The sequence below is a fragment of the Typopeltis vanoorti genome, chromosome 2 (genome assembly GCF_054136105.1).
Source record: "Typopeltis vanoorti isolate ZY-2024b chromosome 2, IOZ_Tvanoo_1.0, whole genome shotgun sequence".
NCBI lineage: Eukaryota > Metazoa > Arthropoda > Arachnida > Uropygi > Thelyphonidae > Typopeltis > Typopeltis vanoorti.
In genome coordinates, this window is record NC_143550.1 from 53,277,283 (window position 1) to 53,296,733 (window position 19,451).

At 35.2% G+C, this 19,451-nt stretch overlaps 1 protein-coding gene across 5 annotated transcripts in view; it reads right to left on the minus strand.

Moving 5' to 3' along the window:
- Nucleotides 1–4,504: 4,504 nt before the first annotated feature.
- Hyccin (PI4KA lipid kinase complex subunit hyccin) overlaps nucleotides 4,505–19,451 on the minus strand; it is a 335,986-nt gene continuing 321,039 nt past the window's right edge. For all 5 annotated transcript variants that reach the window (XM_090411355.1, XM_090411361.1, XM_090411331.1 and 2 more), the window contains one exon: nucleotides 4,505–7,972. In XM_090411355.1, coding sequence (XP_090267481.1) covers nucleotides 7,278–7,972 — 695 coding nt within the window. In that variant the 3' untranslated portion in view covers nucleotides 4,505–7,277. The remainder of the gene's footprint in view (nucleotides 7,973–19,451) is intronic.

Here is a 19,451-nt window from a genome sequence, read left to right on the forward strand (position 1 = left end):
CCTTCAGATTTGTTCTTCCCTTTGCAAGCCTGATCTTTATTTCTTTTTTACCATACAAATCATGTCATTTTACTACCCAAATATGTGAATTGTTCTACATTTTCTATATCAATTCCATCCACTTGTATCTTTTATTAGATGTTCTTTCTCACCAAATATCATTGTTTTTTCCAAGTTCATAACAAGTCCAAATCTTTTCCCTTCATTTAACAGTTTCAATGTTTTTTTGTAGTTCTTTCGCCTTCTTCAATAACAACGTCATCTGTAAATCTCCGATTGTTAATTCTCATCCCCTGCACTGATATTCCTTTTGCATCTTCCTTCATTTTATCCATTGCTTTTTCTAAATGTGTAATGAAATTGCTTGGTGATATTAGGTCCCACTGTCTAGTATCACTCTGCTTGTTCTGAACCATTTCCCCAAATCATCACCTATTCTAACTGCTACAAGTGCATTCTTACCAACATCTTTTAATATAGCTATTAGTTTTCTGTCAATTCCATAGGATTCTAGCACTGCTAATGTCACTTTCTGGTCGATACTGTCAAATGTCTTCTGAAAAATCAACAAAGAATGTTTTTTTTCCCCCTAGCTTTCTATACTATTAACTGCATTGTCAAAATCTGTTGAATTGTAATTCTATCTTTCCTAAATCCTGCTTGCTCGTCTGTAAGGTATGCTTCCAATTGTGTTCTCAATATTTCTGTCAATATCATCATCACCTTACTAAGATGACTTGTCAAGGCAACTGTTCTATAATTTTTAGATTCTAGTTTATTTCCTTTCTTGTATATTGTCACTAATATCAATTTCATTCACTCCTCTGGCATTTTAACTTCTTTCCATACCATATTACACAGTTGGTGCATTTCTGTAATCATACTTTTTCCACCATATTTAATCATTTCTTCAGTGATATTATCATTACCAGGACTCGTGTTTTAGCTGTCCTATTGCTTTTTCTACCTCCTCCTCTTAAAATGTCCATATCATACTCATTGCATTATTATTATTACATGACATCTCCAGGGAGTCCAAAGACTCATCGAGGGAGGGCTTACTCTACAACTCTGTCTCTACCACTCAATCCACCAACTACAACAAATCGTAACTACACCAACGCTACCACTAATATTTTCACAGACTATCACAAACATCCATGCTCACGACGGGATTCGAACCAGTAGCCTTTTGGCTGGAGAGCGGATATGGTAACCACTCAGCCAACCAAGCTGGCATACTCATTTTACATGGTGGTGATATCTGCTTCAATTCTTCATCAGTTTCCCAATACTATTTAAATCTAGTTTTTCATATAACTCACTTATATGAAGCAGTGGACAAGATACTCACTATAGTATCTTGTCCACTGCTGTACAATTTTATCTTTACTCATCAATGCTTTGCCTTTTTGGTTGCTATCTTCTATTAATGGTTCTAATCATTTTGTACACCTCAGTTTTATGCTTTCCATAGTGCTGTTCTATATTATTGCATTGGGCTTCTAATCATTTCATCTTATCCATTCTGACTGCTTTTTTCACCTCATTACATTTTCTTCTATACTGCTCCTCTATTTGTTCTGATATATCCCTTCTTATCTTCAACATTCTTTTTTGCTGAACTAACTTCAGTGTTTCTTGTCTAATCCACTTCTTCTTGATCTTCTCTTCTTCTGGTACTGCATCTTCTATCACCCTCATTACTCCTTTCATTCTTAGATTCAAAGTTTTTTCTTTGTCCACACTTTTAAGTTTCTCTTCTAACAGAGTTCTGTATCTTCTCTTTGTTCCTGATGATGTGGTTTATATTTTCTTTTTTAATTTCAACTTGATGTTTGCAATCACTAAACTATGATCCGAGTCTGTATCCGCTTTTGAAAAGTTTGACGCTGCTGTACTGATGTTATCCATCTTCTATTAATCGCGCTTATATCGATCATGTTCTTGGTTTTCCCATCATTTGATCGCCACGTCCATTTTCTATAGTCCTTTTGTTGGAATCTTGTGTTACAGATCTTCATCTCATGGTCTACAGCAAATTCTAACATTTTTTCACCTCATTCATTTCTTTCTCCGAAACCATATTTTCCCATGACGCTTTCCCAGCCATCATTATCTATTCTGACTTTGGCATTCCAATCTCCTTCAATAATTAGTACATCTTGCTAAGGTATTATTTCTATTGTCTGTCAGAACTTTGTAAATTAAGTCAATATCCTCAATATCCAAACTTACAGTACAAATTTTCTTCTTTGTTCACTTTCTTTTACTGCTACCATTTGGAAGTCTGTATTTGTTTTCACTAAAAGAAGAATATATAGGTCATATCCTGTATAAAGAAGCCACTATGAGAAGGACAGACTTACTATTTTCTTCCAGTATAAGATATTTCTCATTATGCAGCATTAAAAATGTAGAAATAAGATTTATGGTTTGTTAAAGAAAACCTGCACAACTGATCAGTGAAACCTCTAACTAGTATGCATAGTTGAAGTTGACAAGAATACAACAAACAGCAGAAAATTAGTACAGAAAAAAAAAAAAGGCTGTTTAGAATTAAACTTCTTTTTTCTTCTTGTCCAACATCAAAATGTTATGAGACTGTGCAGGAACCTTAATAGAAATAATATAGTCTCAAACATAATCCTAATATCCACATACTCCAATATTTTTATGTGTACACATGGATACAAAAACAAAGTTCCTTCTGAATGTAAGTAACCGTTAAATCTGTGTATAAAGAGTAAAAAAACAAGAAAAGACAACCACATGATGAAATAATTTTATCTACAGTACTCAGAGAGTCATAAAATTAGTCAACAATCTCATATCTGTATGAGGTTTTAATCGACCTACCTCAGAAAATACCAATAACATTTTGCTGCATTTCTCATGTTGTAATTATTAACAATACATTACAAGGTTTGCTAACCAGAATAAAACATTTAGGAATACATTATAATTCTCAATTAATGTATTTTTGAAACTTGGGTTATTTACAGGTACACATATATATTGTATGTTACAGTAACTTACATAGCTTATTAACAAGTACATCAGAAGCAAGAACGGAAAGGAGGAAGGAATGAACAGCAAAAGAATTAAAGCTGGAAAATCTAGCAACTTGTCAGAAAGTTAATGTATATATAAAATTTATTCTGGTCATACAATGAAGACCAATTATTTGCATTGGCACATACTATAATTTTTTTTCCCCCCTAGTAACACAAAACAACAAAGTTATAAGCTTTTCTTTTCTTTCTTTTTTTTTTTTTTTTTTTTTTTGATTTCAGCTGTATTAGGTGTTTCATAAGAAAAGAAAATTGATGGCACTTTCTAGCATCCAAGATGAAAGATTTATACAATAAACATTAGCCAACAAAAGATACTGCCCTCAATATATATATATAGGCATGTGCACGTGCACACACAATTTGAGAACAGTATGCACAAACAGCTACATACATATTTATACAGGTAAAGGTATTCACAAATTTTGGTAGGTTACATTTCCTAATGGAACAAAGTTAACAGTACTTCTGCATATATGTATAAAACTGAAATAGATAGACAATATTGAAGTTGAAAAAGAGTTTTATGCAATTCTAATACATGGTTTAGAATTCTTAATCAAAACAGAAGGCTAACATATTTGAAGATGACTAACTGATTTCAACAGGTTAGTAATTAAATGGAAAGCTTTAATGTTTATCACAAACCATAAACAAAATTTGATACCAATTAGTCATCACTATTATAAAATACACAGTTTTTCTAATTCCATAAGCTCATAAATTATTGTAGTACATAAATAATAAAAATCAAGTAATTTTACAAAATCTTTGAATGTTAATCAAATATAACATGCTAATTAATAAATGAACCCATCTGTCATTAATAAGCAGACAGACAGAAAGTATACAAGTTAATTTCTTTATACTTTAGAATGCACTAATTTCATGAGTGCAATTTAAAGTTCATCATTACTTTTTACACGGAAACACTAATAACCATTAAGTGAAATAATTCTTGTATAATAATAGTCCATCCCCACTCCCCATCCGATTTTAAAGTTTGAATTGAGATTTTGTTTTAAAATTTTCTGGTTTCATATATTCTGAATGATCATTCTTTAAAATCTTCTATTATACAATGATGTGATACATAAAAGAGAAAAAAAAAACTTCTTAAAATATCTCCATGAAATTCTATCGAAATCTATAGATGAGTAGGAAACTTCATACCAAGAAATGTTTATACAAAAGATTTTTTTTTTACTTTTTTTTTTTTTTAAATACACATTTCAACATATACTAGTCATTTAGCATGATATATGTTAATGCATAATTGATGACACATTCAATGAATAATTCAATTTGATGGTCTATATTAGATATAACCTACATTTTAGCTATCACACTGAACTTATTTTTCAAGAAACTTAAAAAAAAAAAAAAAAAAAAAAAAAAAAAAAAAAAAAAAAAAAAAAAACCACTAACAATTTTTTTTAATATTCTTTTCATGTGTATGCTGTAACAATCATATTCAACAATAGATCTGAGTAATTAATGCTGTGTAAAAATATGCATAAAATGCTGAAATTTTTTAAAATATTGCATAACAATTTTAATGCTAAATTGGATGACAGTCCTTATCCTATTCCACCCACGAAGAGATCAAGGGTGAGGACATTGATAATCGCCTCAGAAATCAAAATAAATAATGTGAAATTTTAAATGAACCTCGACCCCATAATGGTTGTAATCCTATCATAAATTTGGTATTTTGGGTAGTGGAGAATTGGATAATCTGATTCCCCTGTTTTAGAGAGAAACATGGTAATCTTCAAGTCACTTAAGTTAAATAGCAAAAAGAAAAAAGATGCCTATCTCAATGTTTTTGAATTGTAATGCAATTACTAATCTGAAATATATGTTATTAGCATATGTTGTTATTAAGATAACTGATTGAGCACTATTAGATTTTGACAAGAAATGTTAAAATGCATTAGTGCTCTCTCTCTCTCCCTCAATTATCTGATCTACAAAAGACCAAGTCTTCAGTCAAATGATTCTTGAATGAGTTAGAACAAACTTCTGCTGCACAACATATATTTGTACCTTCAGTCATCTGATAGGCAAATTACCCAGTAGGCAACTTGCTTTCCTGCTGTGGTCAGATAACTGAGGTATACTTTAAGCATTTTTCAATCACCCTCCTAGAACCAAAGTGAAGATCTATCACAAATTCAAGCTAGCAATAAAAAATTATTTTTAGAATGCTATGGACTTAGAGTCAAGAAAGTACAGTTTCAGAGAACACTTTCTTTCTCTTTAATTTGAACCTGCGATATTTACCTAATGGATTTTTTGCTCAGGGTAGAATCAGTCTGAGTTAGTCAATTTTTTGGCTTAGAGCTTTTTACCTGGATCTTTGTTGTCACACCAGTCAAGCTGGATTGGCTGTCAAACAATCTAAAAATTATATTGGAATAACAAAGATAAGTAGCTAGTTAAGGTGCTCACTAAATTGCATGCTTGCCAGGTCACAGATGTTTGCAATGACATCTGTACATTTCCATTAATAACATTCATTCTGCAGGTTTTTTTTTTAATTATTATTTTAATTTTTTTTACTGTATTTAGCTGAAGTAATTTAAATGCAAATAATTTCTGGTATAAGTTGTATATACATATAAACCATGAATAACTGAGTGCTAATTTTGAAATTTATGCTTCTAGTTTTAAAATAAAGCAACAAAATCCTAACAGTAAACACATCCAAACTAAGAATCATTATATGATTTTCTCTCCCAAACTTGGGAGCAAATGTGATTGGAGAATATGTTTCTGATAGTGATGATCACGTTGCTTTTTCAGAGTATGCTAGCATTTTTTTTTTTTTTTGCTACTCTTTATTCACTGTTAGGTTTCTACTAGGTAATGTTTTCATTGATGAAAACGGTAATTACAAAGGATGCATTCCCTTAAAAATATGAATTTTTTCCCTTTATTTCTCAATTGGATTCAAGTAGAGTTTTAATATTTAAGCCCTATTTTGACACAAAACTTAAAATTATCATACTTTTATGATTATTTAAAAGTAAACACATTATCTCATACCCATCTGCAGAAAATTTTCACTTACACAATCACTCCATCTCTCCCCCTCCCCCAAATAATAACACGATTTATAATTATTTGGCAATATCATTGCAACTAAAAGATTTCAAACAATAAGAAATTATGTCATTTTCAGTGTTGAAGCCCTACTCCTAAAAAAAAAAAAAAAGTGCGCTTTTTTAAATTACACCAGTGGTGACTGAACTGTGAAATGGCCACTGTCACACACAGCAATAGTATAACAAAACCAATCTTACTGGTGAATCAACAATACACAAGAGTTTTCCAATAAGCACAGAGGTCATACAGTATCCAGACACCCATTAGCAACTTAGTATTCAACTCTTACTACAACTGGTCATCCTTCACAACTGACCATACTGAAATGAGAACATTGATCTAGCAGCTACTTGTTATCAGTTGCAAAAATGAATGGTCTGTCATACAAGCCAAATATCAAGTTGCCAATGAAGGAGGGGGGGGGTGATCCAGTGTGATTTACTGAGACAGCCATTGATCTTGACAGTTGTTTGATATTGTTGTGACAAATGTCAAAAGTGAATATAACTGGGTATAGAAGAGTCAGTCAACATGTACGAAACATTATTGGTATGTGTCATCACCTGAGATAGGCTGATGCTCCTAAACTAAGGCAAAAATCTTATATGCTTTCTTCAACATATTATAATGAAAGACCACAAAAAGACTATGCTAGGTACCATGGAGATAAACAAAAGGAAAATTTGAAACTGGTAGCAATATTACATATGGTAACAATAATGTAAAACAAAAATTTCTAATTCATTTCTATCATACCATTAAAAATCTAGTTTTAATAACATAGTTATTTCTTAGATATTTACACTGTTTCAGCATTCATAGCATAATATACACAACCTTAATTATTCTTTATTCAATTTAAAATTTAATGAAAGTCATTAAATATCAGCTAATGTCCAAACTCAATCATGCCAAATAAAATTGGTAAACATAATTCCTGAAACATAAAGCTAAGTTTCACTTTGTTGCAAATACAAGCCAAATATATATACATATATAACACCTAAAAATAATGCAGAGAGAGAGAGAGTTACATTTCCCTAAAATATATCACTATACTTTCTTTATTGACCCTGCTGAATATATGATATCTTACACAACTGTTTGTAAGGAAGAATTCTGCTTGCCTACATTACCCACTTCTTCTCTTTTGTGTATGGTAGGCTGAACAATAAGTTTACCATCACTGGTTATCACTGTCTCATCTATATCACTTGCATGATTATTAACATATACAATGCTATTGCTTTCTACAGTAGTGGAGATTTTTTCTGCAGAGTTGGTTTCAAATTTATCTGGAATGCTGAGTACTGATGAGTTTCTCTGAGATAAAACATTGTTAGATTCATTTTCATCATTGCATGTTAAGTTCAATTTTTTCATCATTATTTCATCCTTACTGATGCATAGATTAAAGTCTCCATCTTCACTGAGATCATCACCATTGCTCAGTTCTTCTGAATTTTTTATTCTACTGAAAGACTGTGAAGTTGAGGCCTCAAGATCTTTTCTTAATCGAGAATTGCTATTCAATTCAGGAAGAGATGAATCTTTGTCCTTTTTCTTTTCTTTACTTTTCTCTTTGCGAAGCTGCTGTACTGGGAGTTTCACTACATTTGAACAGACTCCACCGGTAGTGCTGCTTCCACTTCCTCTCCTTTTCTCACGACTCCTTGAAGTGGCTGAATTTGGTCGTGAATTTCGATCAAGTTCCTCAACTTCTTCACTGATAGATGACAAATGGTGATTTTCAGTGGCTGCATTCTCTTCCTGAATTGGAATGTCATCTGAAATAAAAATGTATCCTGTCATAATATTATATCAGATTAATGAAATATCAAAGAAGTACTCATTTTATGAAATTTTATAAAATATGGTACTTTATGGAAACATGCAATGATGGGGTAGGATTTTATATAATACTGTTACATGGCACCTCCATGGAGTCCTAGGATTTGTCACAGAAGGCTACATACACTACATGATCCATTTTTTATGCCACACCATTAGTATTACACACTATTCAGCAATTTTGTCGATTCACTGTGTTTATTCTCTGGCCAATTTGCCTGCTCGATGGTGGAGGAAATACATTTCTAGGAGAGGGGAAAAAACAACAACAACCTAACTTGCATCTAATTGCAAAAGCCCATACTGATGTGAACAGAACAGGGTCTCTTCACATTGAAGGACATATATCCAGTTTGTTCTTGTGTTGTAGAGGAAATATGCGCGTGCGTACGAATGCGTGCACGCACACATGCACACAATCTCCTATGTGTCTGTACAGTAATGCCTTCAATAGTGCAATTAGCAGCAATGTATGCAATTTTGATAGAAAAGACAGTTTGAATTTAAAATGTGAGGTACATTCATGTGCTTTTTGAATAAAGATGTCTTATTTGGAAGTAGTAAGATTCCTTTCCCATTATAAAAGCATTTAAAGTGGGCAAAGAAGGAAAGCACTGACGGAATATAAAGATTAACCACTCCACTGATACCAAAAGTTAGGCTTATCAAAAGCCAAATTATCTAATCAAGGGTCCAATAGACCTACTATGAAAAGAAAGATGGGATATATATTCAAAGAAGAAAGTCCCTCCACCCCAGGTGTTTGTTATCACTTTCCATATTTTAAGGAAGCTATAGACTCCTTTCAATAATCTCATCTTGTCTACCTCATAGCACTGCTGCTTTTCTCTCTCTACTTTACTTTGTGTAGGTGCAATTCCTTTGCTATCACCAACAGCACACTACTCCCCCACCCTTTCTATTCTCAAGGAAAACACCATACCATCTCAATTCCATTTTTTCAACTGCAAAAAATCTGATCCTCACATGAAATACTTTATAAATAAATGACACAAGTAATTCATTTCTGAATCAGTAACTAGTCCAATCTAAGCTGCTCTCGGTTGCGAGTCTTCCAAGACCTGACTTTAGTATCACTTCCCTTTATTACAACCTATTCAGTTTCCCCAATATACTCCTCATATATCCCTCTTATTACTCCACCTTTACCATGAGTTGCCTAAGACTTGCACTACGTGCAGGCACAAACTTGACTTACTTGTCTGTTTGCTTACTTGAGGAAAAAAAAAGGATTAAAACCTAGCTTATAAAATTGCTTGGCATCTTTAACATATCCCTCTTATGTTGACAACCCATTCACACATATATGCAACTTGCTACTGATTCCAGTGTTTACTTTTCCTACACCCATGTTACTCCTCTTGACCATTCCTATTTCTCTATTAATCTTGCATACTCATTCCATCACTTTAAACTCTCCCTGCTCCCTATGGCCTGCCAATGATCTCCACTTGTCCATTCACAATCACTTCTTCAATTTCATCTTTCACTGTTTCTTTCTGTTCATTGTGTTTATTCTCTGGCTGATTTGCCTGCTGTGTGGTAGGAAAAACCCATTTCTGAAAGGAAAAATGACAGACTAAAATATTTGCATTATTGACTGGCCACTCTGCAAGGGTATACCACCCAAGCAAGTATTGCTTGGATGATATACCCTTGCAAGGTTAATGCTGCGATATATGTGGCACACTGATGTGAGAACAGAGGTGGATGAACAGAGATTCTTAGGATATTGCTGAATTTCAATGTAAATACAGTTGTGTGATTAGATATCAGATACAAGAGTCAAATTAGACTTTAATTTAAATCTCTGCTCTAGTGGAGTTTCCAAGGGAGTGGAAGTTCCCTTGCAGAAGGGAGGTTCTAAGACTGCAGTAATAAACTATAGACCAACCAGTATCTCAGGAGTAGTGGTAAAAGTACTGGAAATTTTTTTTTTATTAAAACTTATGGAAACTTAGGAAAAACCCATGTTTATGGGAGGAAAAATGACAAGTAGATAAAATAGTTGCATTACTGACTGACCACTCTGTTAGGTTATATAATCCTACAAGGGTATATACATTAATTATGTAAGAGCATATTGCTCTCTAGCTTATATATCTCTCAATAATTTATAATCAAATAGATAATAATAATAACAGGACTCTAGCTTTGATGTAGTAAGGTTTATTTTCCAATAGAGGTCAGGCCAGTAGTTGTAACAGCTAGTCAAATTACTGTACTCTTTAGCATGTAGATTGTAATATGGCTTGTTTCTTTGTATATGTGTATACTCCAGACGATGACCTTGATATGAAGGTTGAAACGTCAAGTGATTATTTTGGTTTATATTAAACTGAAGTTTTAATACAACACAGTAGTTTTTTCCATAAGTTTTAATAAAAATTTTTTTTCCAGTACTTTTACCACCACTCCTGAGATACTGGTTGGTCTATGGTTTACTACTGGAGTCTTAGAACCTCCCTTATGCAAGGGAACTTCTACTGCCTTGGAACTCCACCAGAGCTAAGATTTAAATTAAAGTCTAATTAGATTCTTGCATCTGATATCTCATCTAATCACACAACTGTATTTATATTGAAATTTGGCAATATCCTAAGAATCTCTGTTCATCCACCTCTGTTCCCACATCAGTGTGTTTAATACAATATATAACGCAAATATTTTATTTGCTTCTGTCATTTTTCCTACCACACAGCAGGCAAATCAGCCAGAGAATAAACACAATGAACAGAAAGAAACAGTGAAAGATGAAATTGAAGTGATTGTGAATGGACAAGTGGAGATCATTGGCAGACCATAGGGAGCAGGGAGAGTTAAAAATGATGGAATGAGTATGCAAGATTAATAGGGAAATAGGAATGGTCAGGACGAATAACGTGGGTGTAGGGAAAGTAAACACTGGAATCAGTAGCAAGTTGCATATGTGTGTGTGTGTGGATGGGCTGTCAACATAAAAGGGAATGCCATGGGATATATGAGGAGTAATTTAGGGAAACTGAATAGGTTGTGATAAAGGGAGGGGATACTAAAGTCAGGTTTGGAGGACTCATAGCTGAGAGTAGCTTAGATTGGACTGGCTACGGAATCAGAAATGAATTACTGGAGTCATTTATTTATGAAGTATTGCATGTGAGGGTCAGATTTTTTGCAGTTGGTTTAATTGTTCAAAGCTCATTGGTAGTGTAAGTGTCATCTGGTCAGGTGAAAAAACGGTAATTATTTCCATAATAATGAATGATCACCATGTAACCATAAATAATGAATTATTTATAGAAACATGGTGAAAGGATACTGGAAAAATTGTTAGAAAAGAGAATTTAAGAATTGCCAGATAAGAATATGATACTCTATGATGGGGAAAATGGCTTTGTGAAGGGTCAGTCATACCTTAGTAATTTACTAACTTTTTATAAAAGTGAGGTATAGCCATACTACTTAGATATCTTGGCCTACAACTGTTCTTCCATCCTATCAACAAGATATCTCCTTTTATAGGCTCAGCTCAAGTTTAAGGATAAACTTCTGCCTTAAGCCCACCCTGTAGTGCATCAAATTCCTTGCCAGTGTGATTACATATTCTGGCCAAACAGGTAGATCTGCAGCTATGCATCATAATGAAAATTTAGATGTTAAGTTCCATGAGCCAGAGCAATTGAGACTTGTAGAGCATGATATCACCAAACAGAGTTCTTTGGAAAAAAATTAAGGTTCTCCATAAAAGTAATAATATTTTGGAACATTTATACAAAAATTGTAAGACCTTGATGCATTGACTGAATCTAAATAGAAATGATGGAACTTAAATTATCCTTCTTATGGGAAATAATTCTGGAATTTGTAAAGAACTAACTTAAATTTAATTATATTTCTTAATTTATTATCAAATCTTGTTGAAGTTATTTTTTTTTTTACTAGAACCTTAATATAATTAGACTATGATGCTCTACATCATGCATGTGAGGTTTGCATGTGTCATTGTTGAATATACTGGTTTATATTCTTGTTTCATTTGAAAGTCATACTGAAGACGCCCTTGAAATTAGGGTGAAAATTTTATACTGATAAAAGTATATATTTAAGTTAAATCCATTTTATGTTATTTATTAATTCTAACCTTCTTATCAGAAGAATATCAAACAAATACTAGTCTTGATATTTAGTCTTGAATAAGTCTAGTGATCAGATGGTACTACAATCATGCCAAAAACTTGTTTCCCAGAATTAACATCCATTCTTTATCACATATATAAGCTGTCATTCTCAAGTGGTGTCTATCCAACAGCATGGAAGCAGGCTTTTATCCAGCTTGTCCCCAAAAAAGGGAGATAAAAATCAGCCAAACTATCACCCCATTGCACTCACTTCAATACTCATGAAAGTGATGAAGGCCATCAACAAATAGTTTCTTCACTACCTGCAGACTCATCAGTTAATTAGTGATCACTAATATGAATTGCACAATTCTCATTCTTCAAAAGACCTCCTTGCTAACCATACCAACCTTTTCACACATGCTATGAAAAGATTTGGAGAAATATGTGGTCACTTGATCTTTCCAAGCTATTGGAGCTGAATCTTTAACTGTTAATCAGTTGATACTTGGTTTGAGATTAGGTGAGTCATTATTTCTGGTTACTTTAAATCGTACTGTGAGTCTCTTTTGGATAACGATTCAACTCCATCAACTCTCCAGCCCTCGGATATAATAAGTATCCCTTTTTTCCTTCTCTCTTTCCTTACTTTAACCATTCCTGACAAAGCAGAAGTAAATGATAGATCTTAACTGGGAGCACCTGGATTATGAACATGTGCTCAAGATGCATGAGCAGACAGATTCTAAAGAAGAAACTGCCATACCGTTTCTTAAATGTGGCATCCAACCCATTTTCTCGATATGCACAACACCAGGTCAACAAAAGAACAGTAGAAGGCTACAGAAGAACCCAGCACAAAACTAGATGGTTTCCAAAAAATGCAAGGAAACAACTAATGAAAACACAATGTCCATGGATTCAGAGACTAACAAAATAGAAAGAATATTGACAGTCATACTGTGAGACAAGGATCACCACACAAGTCTTAGCTCTAAAAATACATAAAACAGAGCTCAGAAGAGCTAAGAACACTAATGAAGGTGTCTGCATTCAATCACAGATAGTCACCAACTACTATGCAATTACCAAATTCACGTGGATGAAAAAAGGGTCCCATACTAACAAACCTGAAGGTGGTGCTGTGTGATATCACTGGATCAGTGACATAGAAGTGGTAGTTATCTCTAGAATTGTGGACTACAGCCCATTAGACAAATGGGCCAATGCTGCTTGTGCTGATCAAAATCAGTCAAAATCTTTGACCTCACAACAAATTTTTTGCAGTGGTGGCATTGGCCACCATTACAAAATATTTGACACCATTTATAGTACTGCTGTAAGGCCAAGTTTCATTGCATCAGATGAAGAGAAAATCACACAATGCCTACATGCAAGAAACTGAGGAGAGAACCAGCAAAATGTGCCAACTGCAGGGGATCACATATTGCCAACCACAAAGGGTGCAGAGCATACCGTAACTCCAAGAAACTAGCAAAATCAACCCAGGTCCAGCCTGACAGGAAGACAGAGAAAAACCTATTGCATCCAATCCCCCAAAAATCTGAAGACACACCAAAACCTGCACAGAAACATGCCTCATACACAGAAGTGGTGGAGTCTAAAAAAGCAAAAAAACTGAACCTCAACAACCCAAAGGGTCAAATAAAAATGCTAAGTTGCAACCATTCTGATATACATACTTATTGAATATTACAAATCCAACCTGTCAAGAAGTCACAAACTTGACTGTGTGATAAATGCAAGCAATTCTTATACCAATCGGTGAAAGTTAATGAATGTGGAAGACCTTCTTTCATTCAGATCATTTTCTGGAATGTCAATGGCCTTAGGAAAATGTACACATTGTAAGAATTCACGATGCACCATGACACCAGCCTAATCCTGGTAAACAAAACACATCTCTGCACAGCAGACAATCCAAGGCTCAGAAATTACACTTTATATTGCAATGGCACAAGTCCAATGCCAAGAAAAGCAGCTCAGGTATCTTTATCAAATGCAATATTGAGCACAGCAAAATCAAAAACCCTCAAGGGCAACACTGAGATCACAGAAGTGGAAACCCAGCCAGTGCAGGCAGCCTGAAAATCTACTCCACGTACAACTCTACGTTGTACGTCGGCAAATGCCGACTCAAAACTGACAATGGAGATACCAGACATAAACCAAGAAGTACAAGTAGAAGGCAACTTAAATGCCAAGCATCCAAATTGGAATAGCAGTGTCACTAATCGGAATAGTAAAATCCTTAACGATTTTACTGCCACATGGAATATTGCAGTTGTGGAATCTCTAGAACCCATACACTACAACATGAAAGAACATCCCAATGTTTTAGACATTCCCATATTCTGAAATGTCACTCACCAATACAGGCTGAATGAGGTGGATGACCTCAGTTCCAACTAACACAGTATTAATTCACTTAGGCTTAGAACAGGAAAATACTCCTGACCATGTATCAGTAATCAACTGGGAAAATCTATCTAACATGCTCCTCAAGTTCAAAGACCCAGTCCCAACTATCAAATCGAGAGAGAGAGAGAGAGAGAGAGAGAGAGAGAGAGATGATTAACACTTCAATACACAATCTAAAAAACAGATAACAGAATTCCAAGCTTCTACCTCTGCAATGCTATGTTCAAACATCAACTGCCTCCCAGAAGAAATCATATCATCCATGAGAAGAACAGAGCAAGGCACCAGTATCACAGGATGCTACTCCCTGAAGACTGACAAATCTACAACACAGCCACCTATTCAGTCTGACAAGCACTAAGGGACCATCAGAACCGACAGCAGGAAAAAATGCTGTCTCCAAACACCAAAGATCACTCACTATGGAAAATTACAAAGGATCTCAGAATGGACAGCAAACACTTCCCACCAATCCATGATGAAACAAGTTTAGTCTATCGTGAGGCTGGAAATTCAAGCAAGAATACTGATAGGAAGTGGAGTAGAACGGTCACATGGTGTACATAGACATGAAAACTGGTTTTGTGTTGAGGACAAATGGAAATGGTGATGAGGAAACAGATGTAGAATGATCTAAATTGATACGAGATGCCACTTAAAGTAGCCCTCATCAATTTATTCACTTGACAGTCATGAACTATATATATTTCATGGCCTACCAAATATAGGGTGTGCCTGAATTCATGGCCCAAATGTGAGGGAATGGTAGTACACACTGAAACCACCAATATTCGTCATAGAATATTCGACCGCAAATGCAGTGAGGAGTCGGAAATGAAGGATAGACACAGGTTTCCAGAGCAACATTTATTGGAGATCATTACAACAAATGCTCAAACGTCCGACCACCAATGATGATACACGCAGCACAATGATCGGCATAGTGATTGGCGTACCTGCCTGCAAACACCGGGCTTGTTGCACACATTGCAGACTACAATGGACAGTTGGGCTATCAGATCCTCTGCAGACTGCACGGGCGTCTCGTGCATGACACTCTTCAAATGTCCCCACAGAAAGAAATCGAGACAAGAAAGATCAGGCAATCTGAGGGGGGGAAGGGACCACTGCGCCCAATCCATCGGTTCCCAAATGTGGCATTAAGATGCTGACGCACATCCATGCTGAAATGGGTGGGTGCCCCATTGTGCTGGAACCACATATGGGAGCAGATGGCGACTTGAACATCCTGAAGCAATTCCGGCAAAACCTGTTGCAGAAAAATATGTTACGTTTGTCCATCGAGGCGATCCAGTAGTAGGTAGGGTCCAATTAAGTAGTCATGTACGATCCCCGCCCAGACATTGATGGTAAACCATTGCTGGTTCAACTGTGGATGTGTATCATGGGGGTTCTGGGCGGCCCACAAATTGATTCATCCTTAAAGAGCACATGAGCGGGGAAATCGGGCCATATGACACTTTGCTGCAGGAACCACTGGGTGAAATCCATGTGCAGGGGATAATCAACAGCTGTCAATGCCTGCACTCGCTGCAAGTGATAGAGGCATAGCCTCTATCACTTGCAGCGAGTGCAGGCATTGATCCGATGCACATCCGATGACACTGTTCCGATGCACACCCAGGCTCCGGGTGGCAGATCATGTGCTTGTACCTGGGTTATCTGTCACTATACACAAGATGTCCTCGCTCATAGCTGGCGTTCTGACCATCCATGCTCGTCCTGCATCATGTCGACTGACGTAGAAGGTGCCTGCCTCACACAGCTGACAGTGCAGTCGCGCAAACATTTTATGATCGGGCACACGCACATAGGATATAGGCTCACGGTATAGTCTTTGTGCCTCTCTACCATTGCATCGACTATGCCATACATCAGGTGCATATCAGCTTTCTCTGCATTCGTAAACTGCTCCATCTCGTGTCCGGTCGACGCAGGGGTTTGGCTAATGCAGCACTTTTAAGCCATGCCACCTCGTCTGTGCCCCCTACCAGCATCGGGCTGCATTTGCAGCCAGATATTCTATGACGAATATTGGTGGTTTCGGTGTGCACTACCATCCCCTCATGTTTGGGCCATGAATTCAGTGACACCCTGTATAATACTGTGCACAAAAAACTACAACACAGAAAATATTTAGCTATTGTAGAGGTTTAAAAAAAAAAAGACAAACCTAACCAGCACGTGTATGTATATGTTACTGCTAAAGCTCGAAAGCCATTAATGTGCACATTATGTGGTTAACTAATCTGCAGATTAACTGATTTGCTCCGTTAACGTGCGGAATCAATAGTTTTCTGCATTTTACCTAGGTAATGTGCACATTAATGGCTTCCGTATCGTTCAAGTTCAAAAGTTTGTTTCTCTCATTTCCTTTCCCTACTCCCCCCCCCTCTCTCTCTCTCCACTTTTAGTTTGGTTTCGCCAGTGTCATATGTTTTGCAAATTCATTTCCTTAATTGTAATAATATTTTAAACCGTTTGATTCTTTGTATTATAATTTTTTAATTGATTGATTCTATCAACTAATTTGTTGATTGTATTAACTTGATTCTTTAGATATCGAAAAATAAATAAATAACATTATGTTAATTTAAGCGTACAGAAACGTTGCTGTTGTTCCAGCAAAGATCTTATTTTCACTTTAACGAGTGCCTAGTAGGTAATGTGCAGATTATCTAGGTAATTTGCAGATTACCTAGGTAATTTGAGAAAAGAAACAATTTTCCGCACGTTAACGGATCACCCTAGTTAATCTGTACAATACCTAGATAATCTGCAGAATAACTGATTTCTGCACTTTAGCGGTAACATATATACATACATAGATATCTCACTCACTCGCACACACACTCTCTCTCTCTCTCTCTGAAAATGCTATTGGAGATAGATGACAATGTATATTTGGTTAAGTGATCTAACTAAGCTGCATTCTCTTATCAGTGGCAGTTGTAGTAAGTTTCATATTATGTGGATGTGTATTAATGATAGAGAAGAACCTCACTGGAGTCTATAAACATAATCAGAGTATCTAATTTAATCACATTTATCACATTCAATCTTTAAATATCCAGCAATGCATTCTTACTAATCCACCATTCCCCATGTAAAAAATCTATTTCTCACCTAACTGCTACACAATTTTCAGGGATTGCTTCTTGTTATCGATCCCACCTGTTAATTCTCTAAAATTCCTCATCAGCTAAACCATCTGAATTATCTCCTCTCTGCTTATCCACTAAGCATTCCATGACTTGCCTCAGTCATCCTCAGGATCCAGTCTACAGTTTCCTTATCAAAGTGACAATCTGCACACTGTGATCAATATCTTATACACTGGCACAACAACTTCTTGACTCTACTATCAAATGAGTTCCTATCACAGCTACAGCAATGAACTATTTTTTTGCAATACTTGCAATATGTCCTCTGAACTTTTCATTTTTGTGAACTGCCAACTTACCAACAAGGTCAGTGAACTGAGAACATTGATCAAGGCTGATGTTCACTTTGTTTACAAAATGGCAACAGTGGGAGAGGGAAGAAGGTCTTTGAAGAACCTATATTGCCTATTAGCTGAAGAGGTTTGACCATAGTATGCAAGAAATAAGAGATAAATGCAGGAGAAGGTGTATTAAATAGCAATTCATTACCTGCAAGCCTGATGCCATTAACCTGTTCTTAATTAGTTAAACATCAACATGTGTGTGTCACAGTAAAATATATTTATTTTACAAATATTTCACTTACATATCGTAAGACATCATCAGTGAGAGTGAAGAACAATGGTATGGAATTTGAACAATAAAACAGTACAGATCATGTGCTAAATACCTGTACAAGTAGTTGTGCATTTGTTAAAACTATTGGGCTGAATAGTAAATTAATTATTATGATACAATCTGTTTTACACAAGAGTATAACAATTTCCTAAACTTTTCGGATCGTAAGGCAAGCATTGCAATTAAGGCTTGATCTATGAAGTAGAGCTTCAGTACTTTCTTTGAATAGCCTTTCTCTGTACATAGACCTGTGTAAAAGTTAAGTGTTTTCCCACTGGATTCTATGGTTTGCATTTTCAATTCCACACTGAGTCAAGTTTGATTTTTGCAGTTTGATAAGCAAGATATGATCTTGATATTCAGAAATACATTTGTAGACTGATCTTCCTGTTTGTTCATAGTATGACAGATTGCATGAACACTGTCCTTGCATAATGTATTAATTGCCCAGTGTCCTATAGTTTGTATATGCATACAACACACACACAGAGGTGATCAGTTATTGGTCCAATTTATCTCCTTTTGATTATGTTTACTTTGCTGTTTTAACACAATCAAAGTATTTGTTTACATATAACAAATATTTCTGAAAGAATAATGCGCATTAAAATAATAATATGGTAGGAGTGAAGGAAAACAAAGCAAACATACATACTCTCCATGAGATAAAGTCAAATAAATTCCTCTAATGTCAATTTTCTGTATTCACAATACAGTCTGGTAATGATCTCCATGTATGTATGATTCTGTCACAAAAGTCAAGGAGGAAAGAATTCTTTGCAGTTTAAGACACTGATGTGTATAATACAGAGGTGGGAGATGGATGGTTTAGGTAGGAGATGAATTTTATTACATAGTGTGGGATTATCGTCCCACTTACTGATAATCTGAAGTTCCATATCTAGTTTCTAGAGCAGGGTTTCTTGAACTATGTAAAAGTAAATAAAAAATATGAAAACATATAAAATTAATAGAAAAAAAAATAGAAAAAAAATCTCTAGTCCACTGACAGTAGGAATGAATTATATTTACAGAAATCTTGTGAGTATGAG